Consider the following 20,884-nt stretch of genomic DNA (forward strand, 5'->3'; position numbering starts at 1 on the left):
CAGGGTCCTGAGGCTCTGACTGATCCAGAGAGGATGCTCAGCCTGTGCACTGAAGAAGGCAGGGGCCCTGTGAAAAAATACTGTGCAACCCTGAAATTAAAGATGGTATCAAAGCAAAATCACAAGGGGGCAGTACCTTCATTCTCCTTAATGACTGGCTTCTGCATGCTTTATTTTGCAGCTTTTTGTTTCTAGTGCAGTCCTATGTTGTGTTATATAAAAGCATTTTGTCCCAGCTTGCTTAACCTGGACAGTTCCTGGTCTGATTCCTGTCTCCTCTGAAGACTGCTTTCTTTTTCACAAGACTGTTACGGCTGGGCAGTTTAGCCTCCACAGGCTTCCCAAGGAGGTACCAGATTAACCAGAGCTGCAGCTGCAGGGAAAGGTTCTCTTTCCCCTCTGTGGGCCCTGGATTGGAACATGCTGAATGCTTAGACTACTTAACACATGCTAACAGAAACCTCTTCAGGGCTTATCATTTGGCTGCATGGGACAATTTCTCAAGAACAGCAAAGATCGTATCTATAGCATCTAGGCAACATTCCTGGCAAATTTTAGCTTCTCAGTGAAGAGGTAAAAAGAGGTCTTTTATTTTGTACAGGAAAGTCTCTTCTCCCTAACTTCCTTCTGATAAATCATTAACTTTGCTGATGCTTTTTGGAAATACTCAGCATTAGATAGGTATCTGCCATGAAAAATGCTGCCAAGTGTAAACTGGACTAAGTTAAAAGTGATTGGAAACAAGACCTAAAAGCAGAAGGATTGTGTAATGTTAAGTATAGTTAATGCTACTGAAGTTGCCTAAAATACAAATCCTTCCTGTCTCGCAATTCCATCTAGCGGCCTGCTGAACCATACCATTTTCTTGCAGCAACTCCTATGAGATTTACCTGCAAGTTTCCATAAGCTGGGATTTTACACTAGGAAAAGTTTTTTCTACCCTTTGATCACTGTTGCAGACAGGATATTAAATGGGATGAACCTACAGTTTGATTCAGTACAGCAGTTCTTGTGCTGAATGCATTATTTACAAGACAGTGAGCTGCAATAAATTAAGTTTTACTGGTAGTCTTGTTGCTATTTAGTCTTGGTACTTATTAAAGCAATGAAATGTGGCTTAGGTTTAATACCTTACATCACTGTTTATTTTGGTGTAACTCTTTTATAGACAGGTTCACATGGGAGAAGTTAAAGGGCATCAACAGAGGTAGTTGCAAAGCTGGAAAAAGAGCTAGCTCTCTCCCTTTTCCTCCTTTCCACCAGGAAGAATGGAGATGTACGTTTCCAACTTTTCACATTGAACAGGCATATTATTATGAAAATGAAAAAAATTCCTAATTCAGAATCACATGAAATTTTGGATTATGCATTCCTGGAAAGTATGACCAGGAAGAGCTGAAAGATTCAATCAGCCACAGACTCAGCCACATAAGCCTTGCTTTCTTCAGTGACGCTGGTTCACAAGACTCACTGTTCTACTCCTTAGCATTCTTACTCAGTCTCTGTCCATAACTCACTTCAGTTCCACAACTGTCTTCAACAAAACTATTCATCTGACTCTGGCTTTGCAGGAATGACCCTTAGTTTTGTGATTCTATGTGTCAAAACCATATACCAACCATTTCCAGCTGTGGAGGAAGAGTAAAAGGAGGGAAGACTTACTCCACTGTAGAGACTATGCCAACTTTCATGCACTATTTGCTTTACCAAAGTTACAAGCTGTGGAAAAGGAGGTTAATAATTGAAGTGCCATCCCATCTTAATGACAGTGGGGATAGTACACCTCTACATAGTACATGTATTTAACAGATGTGGTCCAAAACTGCTGCCAGCCATTGACATAAATCCTATTCCACATTATGGAGCTTTGTAATTGGGATCATGGTTACACAGATTGCAGAGTTGTATTGCAGAGCTATGATATCATACCTGTGAAATACGATACAGCTACTCAAGTACCTCAGAGCTGTGAAGCACAACCATGTAAAAGAAGTGCTTAAAAAAAACCAACAAACAACAGCCCTTATGCTAATACCAAATATTTACAGTGCTGTCACTTTCAAAGTTTGGCAGGCTCATGGTTTCTAACACAGACCAGTTGTATGCCCAGTTTTCTGCACAAGTGCAAATCCCCACAGCCAGTTTTTGAAGTTGTAAGTGTGTCATTTTTGCTGGAGAGGCATGTCTGAGCCTTGCCAAAAATGGGTCTTTTAGATATCAAGAAATTGCTGTGGGGACTTGCTCCTTTGCCTCATTGCAAATTGAAGGTAGAGGCTGCTTTTAAGCCAGGGACCAGCAGCACTCTTTGTTTGAGTGCCATAAGTGCAAAACCAGTATTTTCTGAGACTTGGGAGGCGGGGGATTTTTTTGGAATACCAAAAGGAACTTTTCTCAGTTAACGTATAGCAATGTCACAAATACAAGAATGTTCTGCAGTTGCGTCTCCATTTTTTCCACTGCTTCTCTTAATTTTCTTCTACTCCCTTTTTTGAAATTCTTGCTTTTATTCCCTCTCTCTGTGCCCTATTTGCTTCCCTTTCTTCTACAGACTCTGCCCACCTCTTCCCTTGCTACTCTGCTCTTCTGCCTCCAGAACAACCATTTTTCGCTGTTTTCTTGCACCTGCAAATAAAGCGGCCAAGTGAAAATCACAGCATTTCTGATGATACTGAATGATAACAGTACTTCCTTGGTACAAAAAAAGATAATTTAGCCACAGAAAGTCTAATCTTTCAATATACAAACTAGCATATGAAAAAAACCTTGGATACCAAGAAGGATCCAGGGAACTACAGGCCTGTCAGTCTGACCTCAGTACCGGGGAAGATTATGGAAAGGTTTGTCTTGAGAGCACTCACATGGCAAGTCCAGGATAAGCAGGGGATCAGGCCCAGTCAGCATGGGTTTATGAAAGGCAGGTCCTGCTTGACCAACCTGATCTCCTTCTATGACCAGATGACCCAACTAGTAGATGAGGGAAAGGCTGTGGATGTTATCTTCCTTGACTTCAGCAAGGCCTTTGGCACTGTCTCTCATGGCATACTCCTTGAGAAGCTGGTGTCTCATGGCTTGGACAAGTGTACTCTTCACTGGGTGAAAAACTGGCTGGCTGGATGAGCCCAGAGGGTTGTGGTGAATGGGGTGAAATCCAGTTGGCGGCGGGTCACAAGTGGTGTTCCTCAGGGCTCGGTGTTGGGCCCTGTTCTGTTTAATATCTTTATCAATGATTTGGATGAGGAGATTGAGTGCACCCTCAGCAAGTTTGCAGACGACACCAAGTTGGGAGGCAGGGTCGATCTGCTTGAGGGTAGGGAGGCTCTACAAAGAGATCTGGACAGGCTGGATCGATGGGCTGAGGCCAATCGTATGAAGTTCAACAAGGCCAAGTGCCAGGTCCTGCACTTCAGTCACAGCAACCCCATGCAGCACTATGAGCTTGGGGAAGAGTGGCTGGAAAGCTGCCCGGCAGAGAAAGACCTGGGGGTGCTGGTTGACAGCCGGCTGAATATGAGGCAGCGGTGTGCCCAGGTGGCCAAGAAGGCCAACGGCATACTGGCCTGTAAAGTAGCGTGGCCAGCAGGAGCCGGGAGGTGATTGTGCCCCTGTATTCTGCACTGTGAGGCCGCACCTCGAGTACTGTGTTCAGTTTTGGGCCCCTCACTGCAGGAAACACATTGAGTTGCTGGAGTGTGTCCAGAGAAGGGCAACCAAGCTGGTGAGGGGCCTGGAGCACAAGTCTTATGAGGAGCGGCTGAGGGAGCTGGGGCTGTTTACTCTGGAGAAGAGGAGGCTGCGGGGAGACCTTATCGCTCTCTATAACTACCTGAAGGGGTGTTGTAGTGAGGTGGGTGCTGGTCTCTTCTGTCAGGTGGCTGGAGATAGGACAAGAGGAAATGGCCTCAAGTTGCAGCAAGGGAAATTTAGGTTAGATATTAGGAAAAAAAATTTTACTGAGAGGGTTGTCAGACATTGGAATAGACTGTCCAGGGAAGCGGTTGAGTCACCATCCCTGGAGGTATTCAAAAAGCGAGTAGATGGGGTACTTCAGGACATGGTTTACTGGGCATGGTTGATGGTTGGACTCGATGATCTTGAAGGTCTTTTCCAACCTAAATGATTCTATGATTCTAAGTTCTAGCCAAACATTTTAATTGAACAGTACCACGCATCTATGCTTTACTCTCTGATGATTGTAATGTAGGAACATTTCACTGTCCATTGTATCTATGGCCAGAAGAACCCAAGTCACTTAAGTCACAAACATATCTCAGAGCTTCTTTGAAAACAGATTCCTGAGCACACATATACACACTGTTACTGCTGGTCAGATGAAGTACTTGCACTGGACAATAATATGTGAAGAAGTCCCTTGTGGTTACCTTTCTGAGCAAGAAAAAAAAGTATTTTGTATTTTAAATTAAGCTCCAGTGAACAAACATTATAGAAACTGCAAAATACACATATTCACAAAACAGCTACTTAAAGATGTGAGTATAGAGTCACATTTGCATGTGTGTGTATGACACACAAATGAGAATATACAATATAGGTAGAAAATGCTATTCTTACCTTATTGCACTTGCAGATAAGTGGCCATACGAACCACTGGCTGAGGAACTGCTACGAGAATTATTGAGAATCGTGACCAAGGAATTTGGAGATGTCCGTATCATGGTCTGAAGGTCAAAGCTGTGATCAGATAGGGGAGATATGGACAACGTGCGCTTTCGGCTTGGTCTAGCTGACAATCTTGGACTTGGAAACCTGGCACCTGTTTTATGTAAACACAAATAATTATCCACCAGGGTACTTAATCGCATTTATTTGCTATCAGTAATGGGTAGAGGGAGTCGCAAGACACCAACATGCTGTGACAAGCCCACTCTCTCCACTTGTGATCTACTGGCTACAATTGAGGAAAATTAGGAAGAAAAATCTATCTTCCTGTGGCTTACCTCAGGGGAGCTCTGTTTATTAATGTGCAAGCAAAATGATAAATTGCTAAACAAAAGGAAAAGACTTTTATGAGTTATCCCTCTCATTTCTGGTGATTTATGAATCTGATGGCTTCTTAGACATTCACATCATTAATTCAGCCATGAGCAATGAGACACTGGTTCAGATCTGGGCTACCAGGAAACCCAAACTTGGATCACTTTAATACATACAGCCAAAGCTAAACTTGTAAAATACAGTGTAGAAATGAAGAGGCAGCTTTTCCTTTGTTGACCACAATTCTGCCTGGTTGGTACTTGATGCAAAACTAAAAATCAGGACTGAAAAAATACTATGAAGGCCAGCTTTATCAGCTGAAGTCAAATTCACAGCATTAGACTGAGAAACAGTACGCTGTTGTGGTTTAACCCCAGCCAGCAACTAAGCACCACGCAGCCGCTCACTCATTGCCCCCCACCCAGTGGGATGGGGGAGAAAATCGGGAAAAAGAAGTAAAACTTCTGGGTTGAGATAAGAACGGTTTAATAGAACAGAAAAGAAGAAACTAATAATGATAATGATAACACTAATAAAATGACAACAGTAGTAATAAAAGGATTGAAATGTACAAATGATGCACAGGGCAATTGCTGACCGACACCCTGCCAGTCCCCAAGCGGCGATTCCCTGCCCCCCACTTCCCAGTTCCTATACTAGATGGGACGTCCCATGGTATGGAATACACCGTTGGCCAGCTTGGGTCAGCTGCCCTGGCTGTGTCCTGTGCCAACTTCTTGTGCCCCTCCAGCTTTCTAGCTGGCTGGGCATGAGAAGCTGAAAAATCCTTGACTATAGTCTAAACACTACTGAGCAACAACTGAAAACATCCGTGTGTTATCAACATTCTTCACGTGCTGAACTCAAAGCATAGCACTGTACCAGCTACTAGGAAGACAGTTAACTCTATCCCAGCTGAAACCAGGACATACGCTTTATTCAAATTTGTTCAGGATCCCGTGATATTCTTGTGTTGGGGTGTACAGGGGCCTATGATTATTGCCAAATTTCTTTAAAACTAGAGCTTTTCAAAACAGCAAAGAGAAGACAATCATACATATACCATTTAAATAAATACATATTACATTTCTAGATTTTCTGTGCTGCTCTAAAAACGTCTACTTCTTCTGGTCTGTTTCACCATGTCATCCCAACTCTCTGCAGTCCTGACAGAAGATATATCCCTTAAAGTTCTTCCCTTTATTTAATTATTTTCAATCTTGTTTGAGACCGAGAAGGAGAGAATTAGCTTCCCCACTGTGTACTGAACTATTTCCTTTAACAGTACTGTCACTTCTACCTTTTTAATCCCTTTAACCTGTGGTAAAGGACTGAGTCCTAATGATCCTGACAGCCAGGGTCATGCAGGTCTTGGGTTCTCCCAGAGTCCCTGACGTTCTCTGTAACTTGCTAATAATTCACAGTTGGCCAACAAGCCTCCATTATAGGTCTGCCTTTCCTAATTCTTGCTCATGTCTTGGTGCCCAGGACCATTTTTCAGCAGAGTATTTAAGTTTACGTGCCTAACATTAACCAGGAGAAGAGCACAACTGACTCCTATTAGACTCACCTCAAGGACAGAGCTGGATTAGAATCTGCCATTACGTTTTCCTTACACACCTGAGTAGGTTGCCCTTCTTTCTGTGCATGCTATCCAAGATTTTCATCTGCTATTAAAAGCTGCGATTTTATTGCTACTGTGACTGTGTGATCAGATCTCCATCCATAGTCCTTATCCTAATCTATGCTTAGATTTGCCTCAACTAGCCAATGTGGGTGTCAATTCTCTTTGGCATCTGGCTAATACAGAGTTGTTTTTCCTTCGTGCTCTGTCTCTGCAACAGGCCTTAGCTCATACTGCTTCAGTCTTTCAATGAATATTCATGCTCTTGATTCATCATTTAAAACTTAGGCATAGCTATTTATTTCTTCCTAAAAGCTACTACATGTAATTTTATGTAATCTGTTTTATCTCTTTTTATGAGCTTGCTATTGTACTGTGTCTGCTTGATATTTTGTTAGTCCTGTGCTTCATGTCTTTCAAAGGCAGAGATCAGCAGCTATAAGAAGCTGCAACATATTTAATAGGGAAATACAAGATATATGTCACGGTAAAATAAAAATAGTAATGCTTTGCACTTACATCCTTCATCCACAACTTTCCTCTGCTGACTGTTCAGTGAGCATGAATGAGAACAATGCCTCTGAAGTCACTAGTGGTAACATAATTTGCCTCAGCTGAGGATACGATTCAAGTGCTTTATAGGTGAATAAACTCTGTTATGGTTTTACAAAGGGATAGCTAAGTACAGGTGTTCCTGGTCAAACAGCAAGTGAAGGGGACAAGGGAGACCTGCTAGACATTGGCTGACCAGCAAAATTAGATGTTACTCAAGCACTGCTAACACAGTATTCTGTGTTACTACCGGTCATCCTAATGGTCTGCTATATATGACAGCAACAGTTTGCAGTCATGTGAACATAATTACAAACCCCCTGTTTTCCTCAAACTGATGGGCAGAGACCTCATCATGCGAGCAAGAAGGCAGCAGAGATGCTCAGAGTGGACAAGCACAACTCCCTCTCTTTTGATAAGCAAGACCTAGTTAAATTTCTGTATTTACAACTAAGAGTCACCATGTGCTACTGATGGCCATGTATGAACAGTTTCAAGTGTGATTTCCAGGAGAAACACTTTAGAAAAACTACTTCTTATGGATCTGAAGTCCAGTTTTGAATCTGCACAACTGCAAAGGGATTGCCACTTATTTGATAAATTTATTACAAGCCTGCTAAACATGGACTGATGGCTACTGATGCTAACTAGAGAGGGGGTGCATAGGTTTGATCAAAAAAGTGGACGAACTGTTAAGAATGCTAGCACCCGAGCATCTCTCCTTTGAAGCTAGACTGGGCAATAAAAACAGGAGACAACAGTTATGTTTTGCTGCCTCTGCAATCAGACACCATTTATTTTCAGTGCCCCAACCACCTAAGTGGTTGGTACTCCTGCATTTCAGAGAGGATGGAACAAGCGTTACCAACAACTGTTCAAAGCTCTTATGATCTTGGAGAGAAGCACGGTCACCCTTAACAGATCACACAGGAGGGCTTCAGCCACACCATGCAGCAGTCTCAGGCTTCCTCTTCCCCTCCAGGCAGCACCTGTTTCAAGCCTCACCTAGATCCGGGAATTTGGCAGTCCCCTCCATCTACCTGGGATGGGAACAACCTCCTAAGGGCCAACAGTCTCCTGCAAAAAGGGGATATTTCTGCTTCACAGTGGGAGCCAATGGCTGAGGCTGGGCAAGAGCTCTACAGAGTCTGACCACAGGAGAAGGGGATTCGGTTCAAGGGAGGCCACGACTTTCAGAATTGAAAATACAATTAAATGGAATTACTGTTTTTTCAGATCTTCGTGGTTTAATTAGGTTTCACATGCCTAAAAAGTCTTAAGCATGAGCTGACCACTGGTTACACTGCAGGACATTTTCTAAACCATTCATTTAGCATAACATCAGTCTTAGTTAGTATATTACTATAAAAAGGAATAGGTCACAATTTGTCAGTGCCTCTGAATACTCTGAACCAAACTTTTCAGCCTTGCCCAGGCATTTATTTTAAAAACAAACACTTCAATATTTATTTGGGAATTTGAGATGTTCATCTGCTCAGTGTTCTCCCACTGAAGCATTACATTCCCTGCTCAATAATGCTTTAAAACCAAAAAATGCAGGAGCACTGATTCACTAAAAATCCGTTTACCTCTGTGCAAGTGGTGAAAAAAACCCATCAGCTCTGGCAAAACATGCAAATGGAAGCTGACAGTGAAGATTTGTTTAGGAATGTCCCCTTTTTGGAGTAGACGTTATAGTAATAAAAAGTCAGTAGATAGAAAGACTTGAGTGTGCCGACAAAAAATCCATCAGGTGTCAGAAGAAAAGATCTTATTCCTCAGGTGGAGATCAATTCTAAAATAACAGATATCTGTCTACATCATAAATTTCAAAAATGGAATATGCCATCCAGCAAATTTGCCCATGAATTTGATTTCTGAGTTGAAGTTTTTAGCATTGCTTAATCATTTATAAGGCAATCTTCAGACATGTATCATTTATTCCATCCCTTTAAATCAAACTTCTCTGAACTTGTCTCAGGCACTAGTTTTTGTTGAAGGCTGTGAACATGGGAAGTTTGATTTTGTTTTTACCTTAAAGCTTTTTTACTTTCTTTTCCTTCCAGTTTCTGCTCACAGATGTGTAAACTTTCTTTTCACTTCATGAAAGTTTGTCATAATTTTTGTCTTAGTTTTCAAAATGGTAAATCTGTCATCAGTATAAGAGGAAAAGGAATGGCTTTGCTACTCCACCCTCATTCCCCAACTGTGCCTGAAAGTCAGAAATCAAACCCAATCCAAAGCTTCTCACATTGGCTTAACTCTTCAGGCTGGCCAAATTCTTTACATCAGTTGGGTTCCTATCAGTATCTCTAATGCCAAAGGGGTAGGTCAATGCTGAATACCTTTGAAAAAGAAAAACTTCCCATTCTGAGTGAACATAGGCAAAAGTTAATCAGAGTGAGAATATTAATACTCTCAGGGTCAATCTAGCAGCCTCAGGGAACATGCTTGTCTTTCTACTGAACACCATTTAGAAGCAGAGTAAAACATACTCCCCAAGTGAAAAATGGAGGTATCAAACCCAAAAGGCTGTGATTTTTGGAATTTTTCAAGTGCTTTTGACAGTTCTGGCACACAGTATCTTTACAGCCACAAGGAATTTCAGTTGCTGCTACTGTGATACTGTCCCCTGGTTATTTTGATGTTATACTTAAAGGCAGCACATCTGACCCTTTTAGATCAAGCAAGAAGATGGGAAGACTTGGTCAGGGATTCTGGCACCAAAACTGTAGAAAAGCTTCATAGCAGCAAAGAAAATTCTGGTCCACTTTTCATGCCACACAGGACAGGATGAGGAAAAATGACAATCAAGCATAGAAAATCTTGGCCGTATTCTTCCACAATATATTAGACAGTTCATCGACAGTGAAGTTCAGAGCTTCAAGAAGTCTACTGCTCTTTAGCCAAGATCTAACTTTCTGATTAATGCTTCTCCCACTCATATCATCCCCATTTTGAAATCAGTTTTCCAGCACCACAGAGCAAAACAAAAGGCCCAAAACTGCACAAACTGTATGTAACATGCTTTTCAGCCCAGTGCATGCCAGTGTTGGCATTATTATATGTACTACAGGAGAGGGTAGAGATGCCAAATTACAGTGCTAGATGCTGTACGAACACATTATTAGGAGACAGACTTGCTTCACAGAAGAAGAACAATGTCCTGCTTGTATCTATTTGGTTGTTGTGTGGAATAAATGAGCAGCAGCCTTTGAGTTGAGTCAACTCGCTCAGAACTTGATAGCAGATAATGAGGGAAAACTACCAATCTCTCTTCTGTTTCCTTTAACAAGACTGGACAAAGGTGAAAGAGTATTTTTAAGATCACCATACAAACCCTTAAGAAGAACAATCCAAACAAATGGCATTGCTGTACTTTGTTATTAAATGCAAACAGGGACATTCTTATTGTTGTTTTTTTAAAAAGTCTTAATATCGGCTTCCTGCTAATTGTTTTGTTCTTGTTTCTAATCTAAAATTCTGACAAAGAAGAAAGGGGTTTTCTTTAGCATGATGAATGATAGGACATTCAGATTCCTACTTAATGACAATTAATTTACTGTATATCCATGCAAGTTAAGATAGTTTTAATTAGTTTTTACAAAGTAAAAGGGGAACTTCATACTCTATTTAGATAAAAGCAGCTATTGCCTGACTAAACACATTCTCATCAAATATAGAAGGTGAGCTGAGTGACCCTACTAGGATTCATTCTTATTTTAATTCTCTATTTACTGTTTAAAAATAACCCATTTGCATAATAGTGCTACACATTTTTTGTCTTTAACTCTGAAATAATCCCTAATTGAAAAGTTGTTGCTATAATGAATCTGAAATGTGTGATCTTAATTTTTAAAAACAAACACAAAACAAATTAAAGAGCGCATTTCAAATATATTATAGCTAAACCTGGTGACAGCAAATATCCTTATTAGAGATACTGTTAGGTAACTTTTATGAATGGGCTGAAGTTATGGGCAAAGGTCAAAACATCTTCCCTTAAGTAAGAAGTGATAACATTCTTGGGATGCAAAAGCTGTAATTCTATGTAGATTAAAGCATACACAATCTCTACTAACACATGAAGGTCCTTTGTGCAAATGCCATTATTTGTATGAGTACTGCAATGTCTTCTGTTTTTCTTAAGTTTTCTGGCATACATCTGGTTATCTATCTTCCTATAGACTGAACAGACCCATTCAATCAAGTCTGCATCCAAATATGTGGTTTGGTACTGCTACCTACACACATTCCGAAACTCTCTCCCAATAGAAACCAAAAACATCGAAAGCATAAAATATCCCTGCTCATTGCAGGCGGGTTTGGACAAGATGACCTTTAAAGGTCCCTTCCAACCCAAACTATTCTATGATTCTATGATCCTTTTACTTCAAAGAAGTCATGTCCATTCATACAAGCTGGGGATTTGTCCTCGCAACTGGAACATAGCAGCAGATCTACATTACCTGAACCATGCATAACAGAGTTTCCATTCTGCAAGATATTACTAATATGCATCAAATGCATTAGCAGTGTACCTCATCTCTCCCTATTCCCCTCAAAATCCAAATCAGGAGGTATGATATTCTTAAGCTTTCAAGCACTGAAGCCTGCACATTAATTTCTGGTTTTAGTCCAGACTACTTATGTGGGTTTGTTTCTGAAGTGGGTTCAAGGTATGTTACATTACAGTAAAATCCCTATGTATGCTACCAGTGCAGTGAGACTGGTAACAGAAACTGAATTTAAAAATCCTTCACTATCAAGGTAACAGAATGAGTATAGTTTCCTTGCCCAGTTCCACAACTATCTGTCTTGCCTGATTCTTGTAAAAATTGTTGGTCAGTCAACTACTTCACGCTCCCCGTCATGTGTTATGCAGGGGTAGCTATCCATATGCTCAGGCGTTCCAGAGTTGAACCTCCTAAATCCCACACTCCTCGAGATCCACAGCTATGGCATGCAGCCAACAGCAGGGAAGAGAAACTTCATGCTAACAAAGATTTTAAAAAGCTGTAGGACAACAAGGTGGTCTAACGCTATTGTGTTGCTCATACTTTCAAGCAAGAGTCAACAGTCACCACCATTTATTTCCCTTTTTGGAAGGAACCAAGTACATCCCAAAAAGCATGTAAGCATCTTATGACTAGAGGGGAATGGTCTGCATAATCCCTTCTGGCTGATCAAAAGCAGCAGTAGTGAGCAGCTTGGAATGGCGTGCTCTCTTTTCCTCCTTCGCTAGAGAAATGGAGACAGATTAGAGGTCTGAAAGATGCTGAAGTGGGAAAAGAAGGCTATTAATAATATTAGGGAAAACTAAGTCAGGATCCTTCAGAATTCAGCAAACTGCTTCTCCTTAGAAGTGGTTTCAAAGTCTATCGGTATATGATACACAATTTGTAAGGATGGCTAACACTCTCTGAAAATGAGGGGAGCATGCTCTCCTCACTGAAAAACAGATGTAAACTTTTTATTAACAGGGAGCTCATCAGGGAAATACTCACCCTAACAGTGAAAGTGAGTTACTGATTGTGAATAGAAAAGGACATTTTCAAAAGCACTCAAGCCCTGCTGGAAATAAAATTCATAACCTGTTTTCAGGAGCAGTCATATTCCTCTCCCTACTTACTTTCAAAGTTTACTTTCAGACTTGACGTAACCCTTGTACATTTGGCAATCAATGCTTTGGCCCTCCAGCCTCATGAGGAGGCTTATGTTGACTCCCACTTCTCTATCTGCGTGGAGGCCTTTTGGGTCAGACCAGGAACAACTCACATAGTTCTCTTTGTAGGACTGTCTATATTTCTAGAAAATGTCACTTACTATCCATGGCGTGAAGATACTCCATATGAAAAGCACCAGCTCCTGCAGTGGCACCTGAAGGAATGATGTCTGCATATGGGCTGCGCTGGCCTGCCAACAGAGCCATCTGATGATAATATTCAGCTGGACTGACGCCAGCATGTGGAGCTAAAAACACAACATAAAAAGGACCGTTAATGACGTAAGATAAACAGGAAGGAAAGTTTTATCACATTGCTGGTTTCTCTGGCTATTAAAAAAGCTTGTTTATTTTTTAATATAATGCAATGTCTGCAGTATGCCACCACTGGTCAATGTATTTCAACCAATGATACTGCAAAGACACCATTCAAGAAACAGCAAGGCATAAAATATTAACCAGCTCAGTGATCTCATATTTTTGTATTTATTATTAAGTAACTCAAGAAGTGACAGGCTGACAGCAATGGAAACTAGTATAATTTATTTACTGACATAAAAAAGCAGGAAAACCTTTCTGGAGCTTTATTTCCATTTACCTCATCCATGGCCCAAAGGACTCCATCTCTAAGGTAACAATGTGGCTGAACTTCCATAAGCCTACAAGTTTCTGGAGTCTGCTTAGAGGACGAGAAGATTTTCACTCACAGTGGCAGTTTGTGTATAAGTTTAGGAGTAAATGAGGACAAAGCATGTTCTCAGGACAAATACTAGTTGTCCATGAATAACACAGGGGCAGTTTTCTGGGAGGACAGACTGAAGTCAATGAATGTGGCCATCCCATCCTTCAAAATTCATATATGTGTGCTTGACACATGAGCATGTTTGCAGAGTCAAAACCACAGACCAGATAGGCACTACATTCCATCAGTGAGATCATAAGCGATGCAGTCCTCTGATACTGACTTATATTAGCCTTTCTCTCCTGTAAAAATAATACACGAGCTTTCTGTTCCCCTGCAGTTTTCAGGCGTGACATCAACTAATGGGCAACTCTGGACAAACACAAAAATCCACATAATTTTAATATCATCTCATCTCAGCAGGCTTCAGATGCTATAGTAGGTAGAGCGTCATTTCACGGGCTTGTGTGAGAAGTACTCATAAAATAAGCTGAGCTCCATCTCCTTGATCCCGACTCTGACTTGCAATGTGACCTGAGGCGAGCAGCCTTCCTCTCTGCTCTCTATTTGTCCCACTTGCAAAACAGTTGAAATTTCTTTATACTCTGTTCACCATAAGATGGTATGTAAGTTTGCCTAAACCACTTCCAAGTTCCTTAGGTTAATGGGGTATACCTCAACAGATTATCTTTATATTCTTTCATATTATTTAATGATATTTTTCTTTGATCCCAGCAACTGAATCTTGAATGGGAACAAAATTTTAAGCTGAAATTCTCTGAACTACCAACTTAACCTGAATGTTGTTACTTACACAGTATTACTAAAAAGGATAATTTATGTTTACGTTAAGAGAATCAGATCCTAAATGCAAACCTTAGAAGCAAAGAATTGACACTGACACTAAAAGGAGATAAACATGTCATTGGAGTTTGGAGAAAAGTTTATTCAGCAACAGATTTCTAAAGTGTACAATCTGTCTTTATTTTTTCCAAAGAAAATGGAAGAATGTGCTTTTGATGTTATAATGTTAAATATAACTGATTTCAGGAAAGGTTCAAAAAAATAAAAGTACATCAAACAGGAACAGGAATAGCATAAAAACCAAGCTGAGATAAATTAAAGGTTGTTGGTATTTTTTCCAAATTACAAATTGATTTATCAATTAAATATAATCTACTTCAGCCATCACCACTTTCTGTGAAATGGCAAGAAAAATATTCAGATGAAATTTTAAAAGAGTAACTCACACTGAATCACTGATTTTAAAAGTTTCACAGTAGTAGGTAAACATCGTATCTTTCCAGACACACTTAAAATACTTCCTGAGCTCTCTGACATAAGTGTCTGGGTTAACTAACAATAACATTGGATGCAAACGTTAAAATGAACTGCTGCAGAAAACATAGTGAGCACATAATTGCATTACTAAATGTTCCATATGCTGAGAAATGCTCTGGTACTCTTTAAAGATCATTCCTTACTACCTTCTTCAAACATAAAAAATTAGCCTACTAAATGATGTATTGCTTGAAGGGTAAATGAAGGGTGAACAGGAAGGCCTGCAGCCCTGAATTTTCTCCTGTTTATTCCTGAGTAGCTTCAGCTTTGTCCCTGCTTTTTTCACAAGGGGAGGCGTTTGCTTCTGCATTGTGGGCACTGCCGAGCTTCATTCGAGCAGTCTGCTTTACACACACCAACAACTCAATCCTTACCCCTGTCCCAAACCCTCTGTGTTTCTCAGGAGTTCTTGGCCACCCCCGGCCCACCAATTCTACTGGGTAAGGTGAAGAGACAAGACAGAAGACATTCTACCATTGCTGCTGCTGTGCAGTCATTAATTACAGCTGGCAAAACTTGCAGTGAACATGAAACTGCTCTTCATTATGTTCCAGATTGTTTTGGCTCCTGGCCATCGCCAGATCTGTGAGTCGACAGACCAAGCCCAATAGTACACTGACCTAATTATCTAACTGGCCTAAAGCAATTAGGGTAGCAAGAGAAATCTTGCTATGACTCTCAGAAGAACAACAACTTCCAAGTTTTCATAGTTCAAATGCTATACAACTTAAGCCATGGTGTCCGTTATATCACTAGTGCATTATGTGTATGTACCCCTTTAAATCACAGGGGTTTTTTATTTGCATTCTAGTAGTGCCCAAGCCATGACTTGGACTATCTGATCCCAAGAACCTACAACTGAAAAAAAAACATTTCATTGTATACTTGACTGATCACACAACAAACTATGGATTCCAGAGAACAAATTTATCAGCTTTTCAATAAGCATGTTGTTTTACTGAAATATCTCCAATGCCTCAATCAAGTTAGTGTATTTTCATGAGGTGCTGCTCAACACCTGGGCTGTGTAACTGATCAAAGATGAGCTGTGAGCCTAGAGGAAACAAGAAGTAACATGTATTTGTTTAAAATCCAAAGAAAGAAGCTTAAGCTAGTAAGTTTAGCTTGTACTTATGAAAGGTTAAGGTTGTGTATACAGTCAACAACCAAAGCTCAGGGGATGAGCATTAAGACAGAGTGTACTCAACTGTGTTGTCCACACCTGAGTGTCTCGTGCCATCTGAAAGCCCGTGGGTATCCAAGCCACCTACATGAGGCTGGCAGGTATAAGACAGGCCTCAGAAGAGAAAACTGCCTTTCTGAGGTGGCAGCTGGAGTTGAGGCAAAGTATTTCACAGACCTGAACTGACACCAAACACCTACACTGTAGACAGATGAATCTTCGCACCATCGTAGTTACGACAGAGATCCAGACTCAGCTGGTAACGTGCAAGTGTCTGTATTTGGCTGAAGTGAATAGTTCTCTAAGGCTCCCCTGGCTGCCCTATCTAGAACTCACTGGACTATAATGGCAAAACAGCACACCAAGATCACAGACAGATTTCTATACTGTAGAGACCTAAATTTAGATGTCAGAATCCGAACCCAAATTCTACCCTGAGACATCCTAGAGTTTCAAAGAGATTACCACTGGCCTGGTGAATACAGCAAAGCACTGCTAGGAGATCTCTGCCGTTCTGGAGTGTCAGTTGGGTGCTGGGTCAGACACCTTAGCGTATCTCAGATAGCACTATGTGCCTATGTATATGCAAGTGAATTCAGTGTTGTGTACCTGAGACCAAGAACGTACACAGGTTAACGTCACATGGTTGTGTGATACGTGGTTTCCTTCCCTCCCTTCTTTGTATGTGCAACTGGAGCACACCTTAAGCATAAATGAAATTCTGCAGGAATGTGATCTGAAAATTATTGAAGGAAAGATAGTAAAGTGTTCTGCATATTAGTTTTTGTGAAAAATCCAAATATACATAGGAACAGTTTCCCCAATTTATGACATTACATTCCAGCTCTATCATGTTTTTCCTGTATCAAAAGTTCCAAAGCTCCTTGAGTCAAAATATGTATTTCTGAGCATTCAAATTGTTTCTTCAAAATATTTTTTTTTTAATACTTTGGCTAAAATAAAAAGGGTAGAATTAGCAAGCATTCATACAACATGCAAAGTGCTGCTAGGAAAGCCCTACATGCATGCCATATACCTTGACTGACAACAGGTCATTAAAATTTATTCTCATAAGAATATGTGCCCATAACTAATGGATTAACTGTAAAGTTATATGTTCTTATAAGCGAGGACTAATTAGTTATCCGTTTGGATAGGGTGCACTGCTCATTTTTCAAATTCAGCTAAAGGCAGTTTAACTCCGTTTGGTAAGTTTCTGCATACATGGGAAGATCTTTCCCATAGTTAAAATAATAGTTTAATTATTTTCACTACATACATGTTTCCAAGTATGTTATATTTTAGCTCTCTTCAGCAAATGCTACAATTCTGATATGTCAAACTGCTTACTCTAATAGAGAAAAACACACCGCTAACAAGACTGAGCCTTTCTGCAACTCTATTCATTGCTCTCTTCGGCAAAATTCACATTGAAATGAATAGGAAATGTGCCAGAATAATGACAAGAGCGATCGCAGGTGTTCACTTCAACCCAAATAACCTGGAAAGTAATAGCCATGGTCACACCAAGACGTAAAGCATCAGTATTTCAAGTATACTGCCCACCATTTAAACTAAAGGGGCCAGTCCTGATCACCAGCCGCTTCTTCTGTATCAGCATCATTTCATTTGGCCATATCATTGGCTAGGGTAAACCGAAATAATTCTACATAACTTTAACAGAACTATTGACTAAATATAACAAGTCACTGCATGCTTAACATGACTGAAAATACTATTTTAATTAACAAGCCTTTCACACCTGAAGAACTCCATGGTTATACACTGAGGTACACTCACGAAGAATCCGGCTAGATTCAGTGCACATACAGTGGATTTCTTAGGAGATCAGAATCACACCCTGGGTCAGCTCCACAAACAAAAGATATCACAAGACATACACCACCCTTCCAGCTTAAATTTTGAATGAGGCAGGGCTTTTTTTTTTTTATCTTCTCCCTGAAGTTTCAACATTTGTGAGATGTACAAATGAGCCGTGATCGGCTGATGAAGTATTGAAACATTTATGACATAATGAATATGTCTGACAAACCTGCTGAAGCTGCTTTGAACAAGGGGGAAAAAATGCTGACAAGATTAATATAATATTAAGTTGCTACAATGACAGAAAACAGGAAGCCTGTCTTAACCCACCGTCTGTTGGGCTGAGTCCACGGGCTGCTGAGATCATGGAGAGGGACGGGCTGCTGTGCAGGGACCTGATGTAGTCCATGTAGGGGTTAATGTATGGGTGTGGGGTGCTGAAGGGAGACTCTGATGTTGCAGCAGGATTTCGGTGCGGGGAAATTCTAAGGAACGGAAGCTCCGAGTATGTTGGGCTACTAGATAAGGCAGAAGGCCTGGAAGAAAAAAAGAAATAAAAACAAACAAAAAACCATCCAGGTTATCTATACGATAAAGAAAAATACTGTAAAGGTAACACATTCATTTCTTGAAGAACAACAACTGGGTTGCACATGTAATAACTTCCACTGAAGTCAACTGCCTGGAAAGCAAAAGGATAGGAAATGAATTCTTCTCTGTACCCATTATTAGCAACATTTCTCTGATCAACTTTACCGTAAATTTATATTTGGTTTAATCTTTACATCCCTCAATACCCATTCCCAATGGAGTTCAGCAGAAAATCACTTTAATTAGTGTGAAATATGCACCCTATATAGCACAAATTAATTCTTGCTGCAATATGGAAGACATACTGACATGCTGAATCATTTGCATCTTCAAAACCATGTGACTATTGGAAAACAGAGTTTTGAGAGCTACACTGTGCCCACTCCCTTCATTTGCCTGCTTATTCTTCCTGAAAGTGCAAGATTGCACATTTATACAGAATTTGTTTCAGAAGACCCAAACTTTGTAAGTCATTAAGACAGCTGGGTCTTTTGGAGCATTTTTTTGCTGATGTCTCTTCCCATGAAAGATGCAGAAAACTTGGTGGCAAAGGAAATTGATGCATATGTTTGTTTTTAGCATGGCACCAGAGACCAATGCCTTTAACAAGACCACATTAACTACCTACCTCATTCTTGTGAAAGGAGAGCTGTGGTGCCTTCTTAGGCTATGTGTATGAAGCTGTGATGAACCAAGGCTGAAAGCTGAGTTCACAGCTGACAAAAGATAAATAACCTGCCATAACCCTCCCCATCATCCCACCCTGTCAATATGACAGCGTCCAGGCTCTGCTTGGAGACCTTTCTCTCACAGCGTCCTGCCTCAAAAGGCACTGGAAAAAGTCCAAATTTCATCAGAAGGGGGTTGGAGTGCCTGCCCTTGCCAACCTGCTCTTTGGCAAAAGACAATGATTAAGCCTGTCATGCACTTGCTGTAGTCCAACTGGTTGACCTGAACTAAATGCCTTTTTGTCCCTGTTTTTCCAATTAATTTAGCATATATACAGCACAGACACAGGCAGCAGCTGTGAGAGCAGTGAGGGCAGCCTTTTCCTTTGATGCTGCTGGCTTACAAAGAATAATAAAACAAGAAATGTATTTCTTTTTCCTTTAACATACACATACCATGATCAATGGACATAGTTGTTGTCACCTAAAAAGCCAACAGAATGTAATATTACATAGGAGCCAATTCTGTCCTGCCATCAGCTCAGAAATGCTAGAGTACGAGCGGGACAAAGATCAAAGTTATGCATTCTTAACACGATGCTGGCTTCCCTGCCACAAAATCCATAAGGGGTCATAAAATCTGGGGAACCAAGATTTTTCCTGTTGTGCTTTTCTCCCTCTTTTCCCTTCCCTATTTGGCTTTTTTGTGTTTCTTGCCCTCCTACAGCTTTCTACAAGGTAAGCCTATTTAGCCTTCCCGTATGAAATTACCTCCTAGCTCCAAAGTTTGTTAGAGAGCTGCATTTGTTGCGTGCTAGCAGCAGGTACCGGCAGTGCAATCACTCCTTTGGCACCTGACCAAGTGACCCACATGAAGCCCAGCCACTCACTGGTACACCTTCACCATATTTAAAATGCACCGAGAACCTGAAACCAGAAGCCATTTTCCACCACTGTGCAAAACAGGCATCTCCTTTCCTCAGAGCACTTTTTGTCTGCATGGTTTTGAAGCACCTTTGTTTTACGATGGAACTGCAGCTTTACTCTTGTTGGTACAGTGAAAACTGACCAGCCATGAAGCATTTGCTGTCTCCCAGTTCCCTGCCAGGCCAAGTGTGGAAGGCAGGAGCCTTAAAACTCATGGTGAGGTAGGAAGCAAAAATACCACAGCTGGATATCACATTACAGAATGAATTTCCCATCCTGGCAGTAAGGAAAATACAGTAGTATAGCAAATTTAATACATGAGTAACAAAGAAACTAAGTTTGGATGCCATTTTACAAGTCATTTTTTTCTAATGCGATCTCAAGTCAGAAAGAGTTAGAAACCTGAAGAGCATGCCGACAAGCAGGAGTCCTGGCCTTATCTGGCACATATCGAACAGAAAACTTTAAAAGCTTTTGCAAGAAGGCTGAAAGTCTGTATCAGCCTCAGTGATTCACTCTCCAGCTGGCCAGCAGCCAAACACAGCCGCAGGAGCAAGATTAAGAGCCAGGCTGTCAGCTTGTCCCTCCAGATCCAATGGGAGCCATTCAAGGACACTGGGACTCAACCACTTCTCCTCAGCACTGCCTCTTCCTCTCTCTGCTCCTCTGAGCTCCTCAGTTTCCCAAGGATGCTAGGGAAAGCATGCCGACCTGGGTAACATCAATTGACAACAGGCATATAAGCTACATTATCAGAGGCAGAAATAAGGAGTCA

General features: G+C 40.9%; 1 protein-coding gene across 2 annotated transcripts in view; it reads right to left on the minus strand.

The window, feature by feature from the left end:
• Positions 1-20,884, minus strand: part of GLI3 (GLI family zinc finger 3) — a 210,176-nt gene that overhangs the window by 52,270 nt on the left and 137,022 nt on the right. For both annotated transcript variants that reach the window (XM_049816123.1, XM_049816122.1), the window contains exons 5-7: positions 18,254-18,459; positions 12,995-13,141; positions 4,570-4,771 (exon numbers count right to left, since the gene is read on the minus strand). In XM_049816123.1, the coding sequence (XP_049672080.1) occupies positions 4,570-4,771; positions 12,995-13,141; positions 18,254-18,459 (555 nt within the window). The remainder of the gene's footprint in view (positions 1-4,569; positions 4,772-12,994; positions 13,142-18,253; positions 18,460-20,884) is intronic.

Source organism: Accipiter gentilis, chromosome 14 (assembly GCF_929443795.1).
Source record: "Accipiter gentilis chromosome 14, bAccGen1.1, whole genome shotgun sequence".
Lineage (NCBI taxonomy): Eukaryota > Metazoa > Chordata > Aves > Accipitriformes > Accipitridae > Astur > Astur gentilis.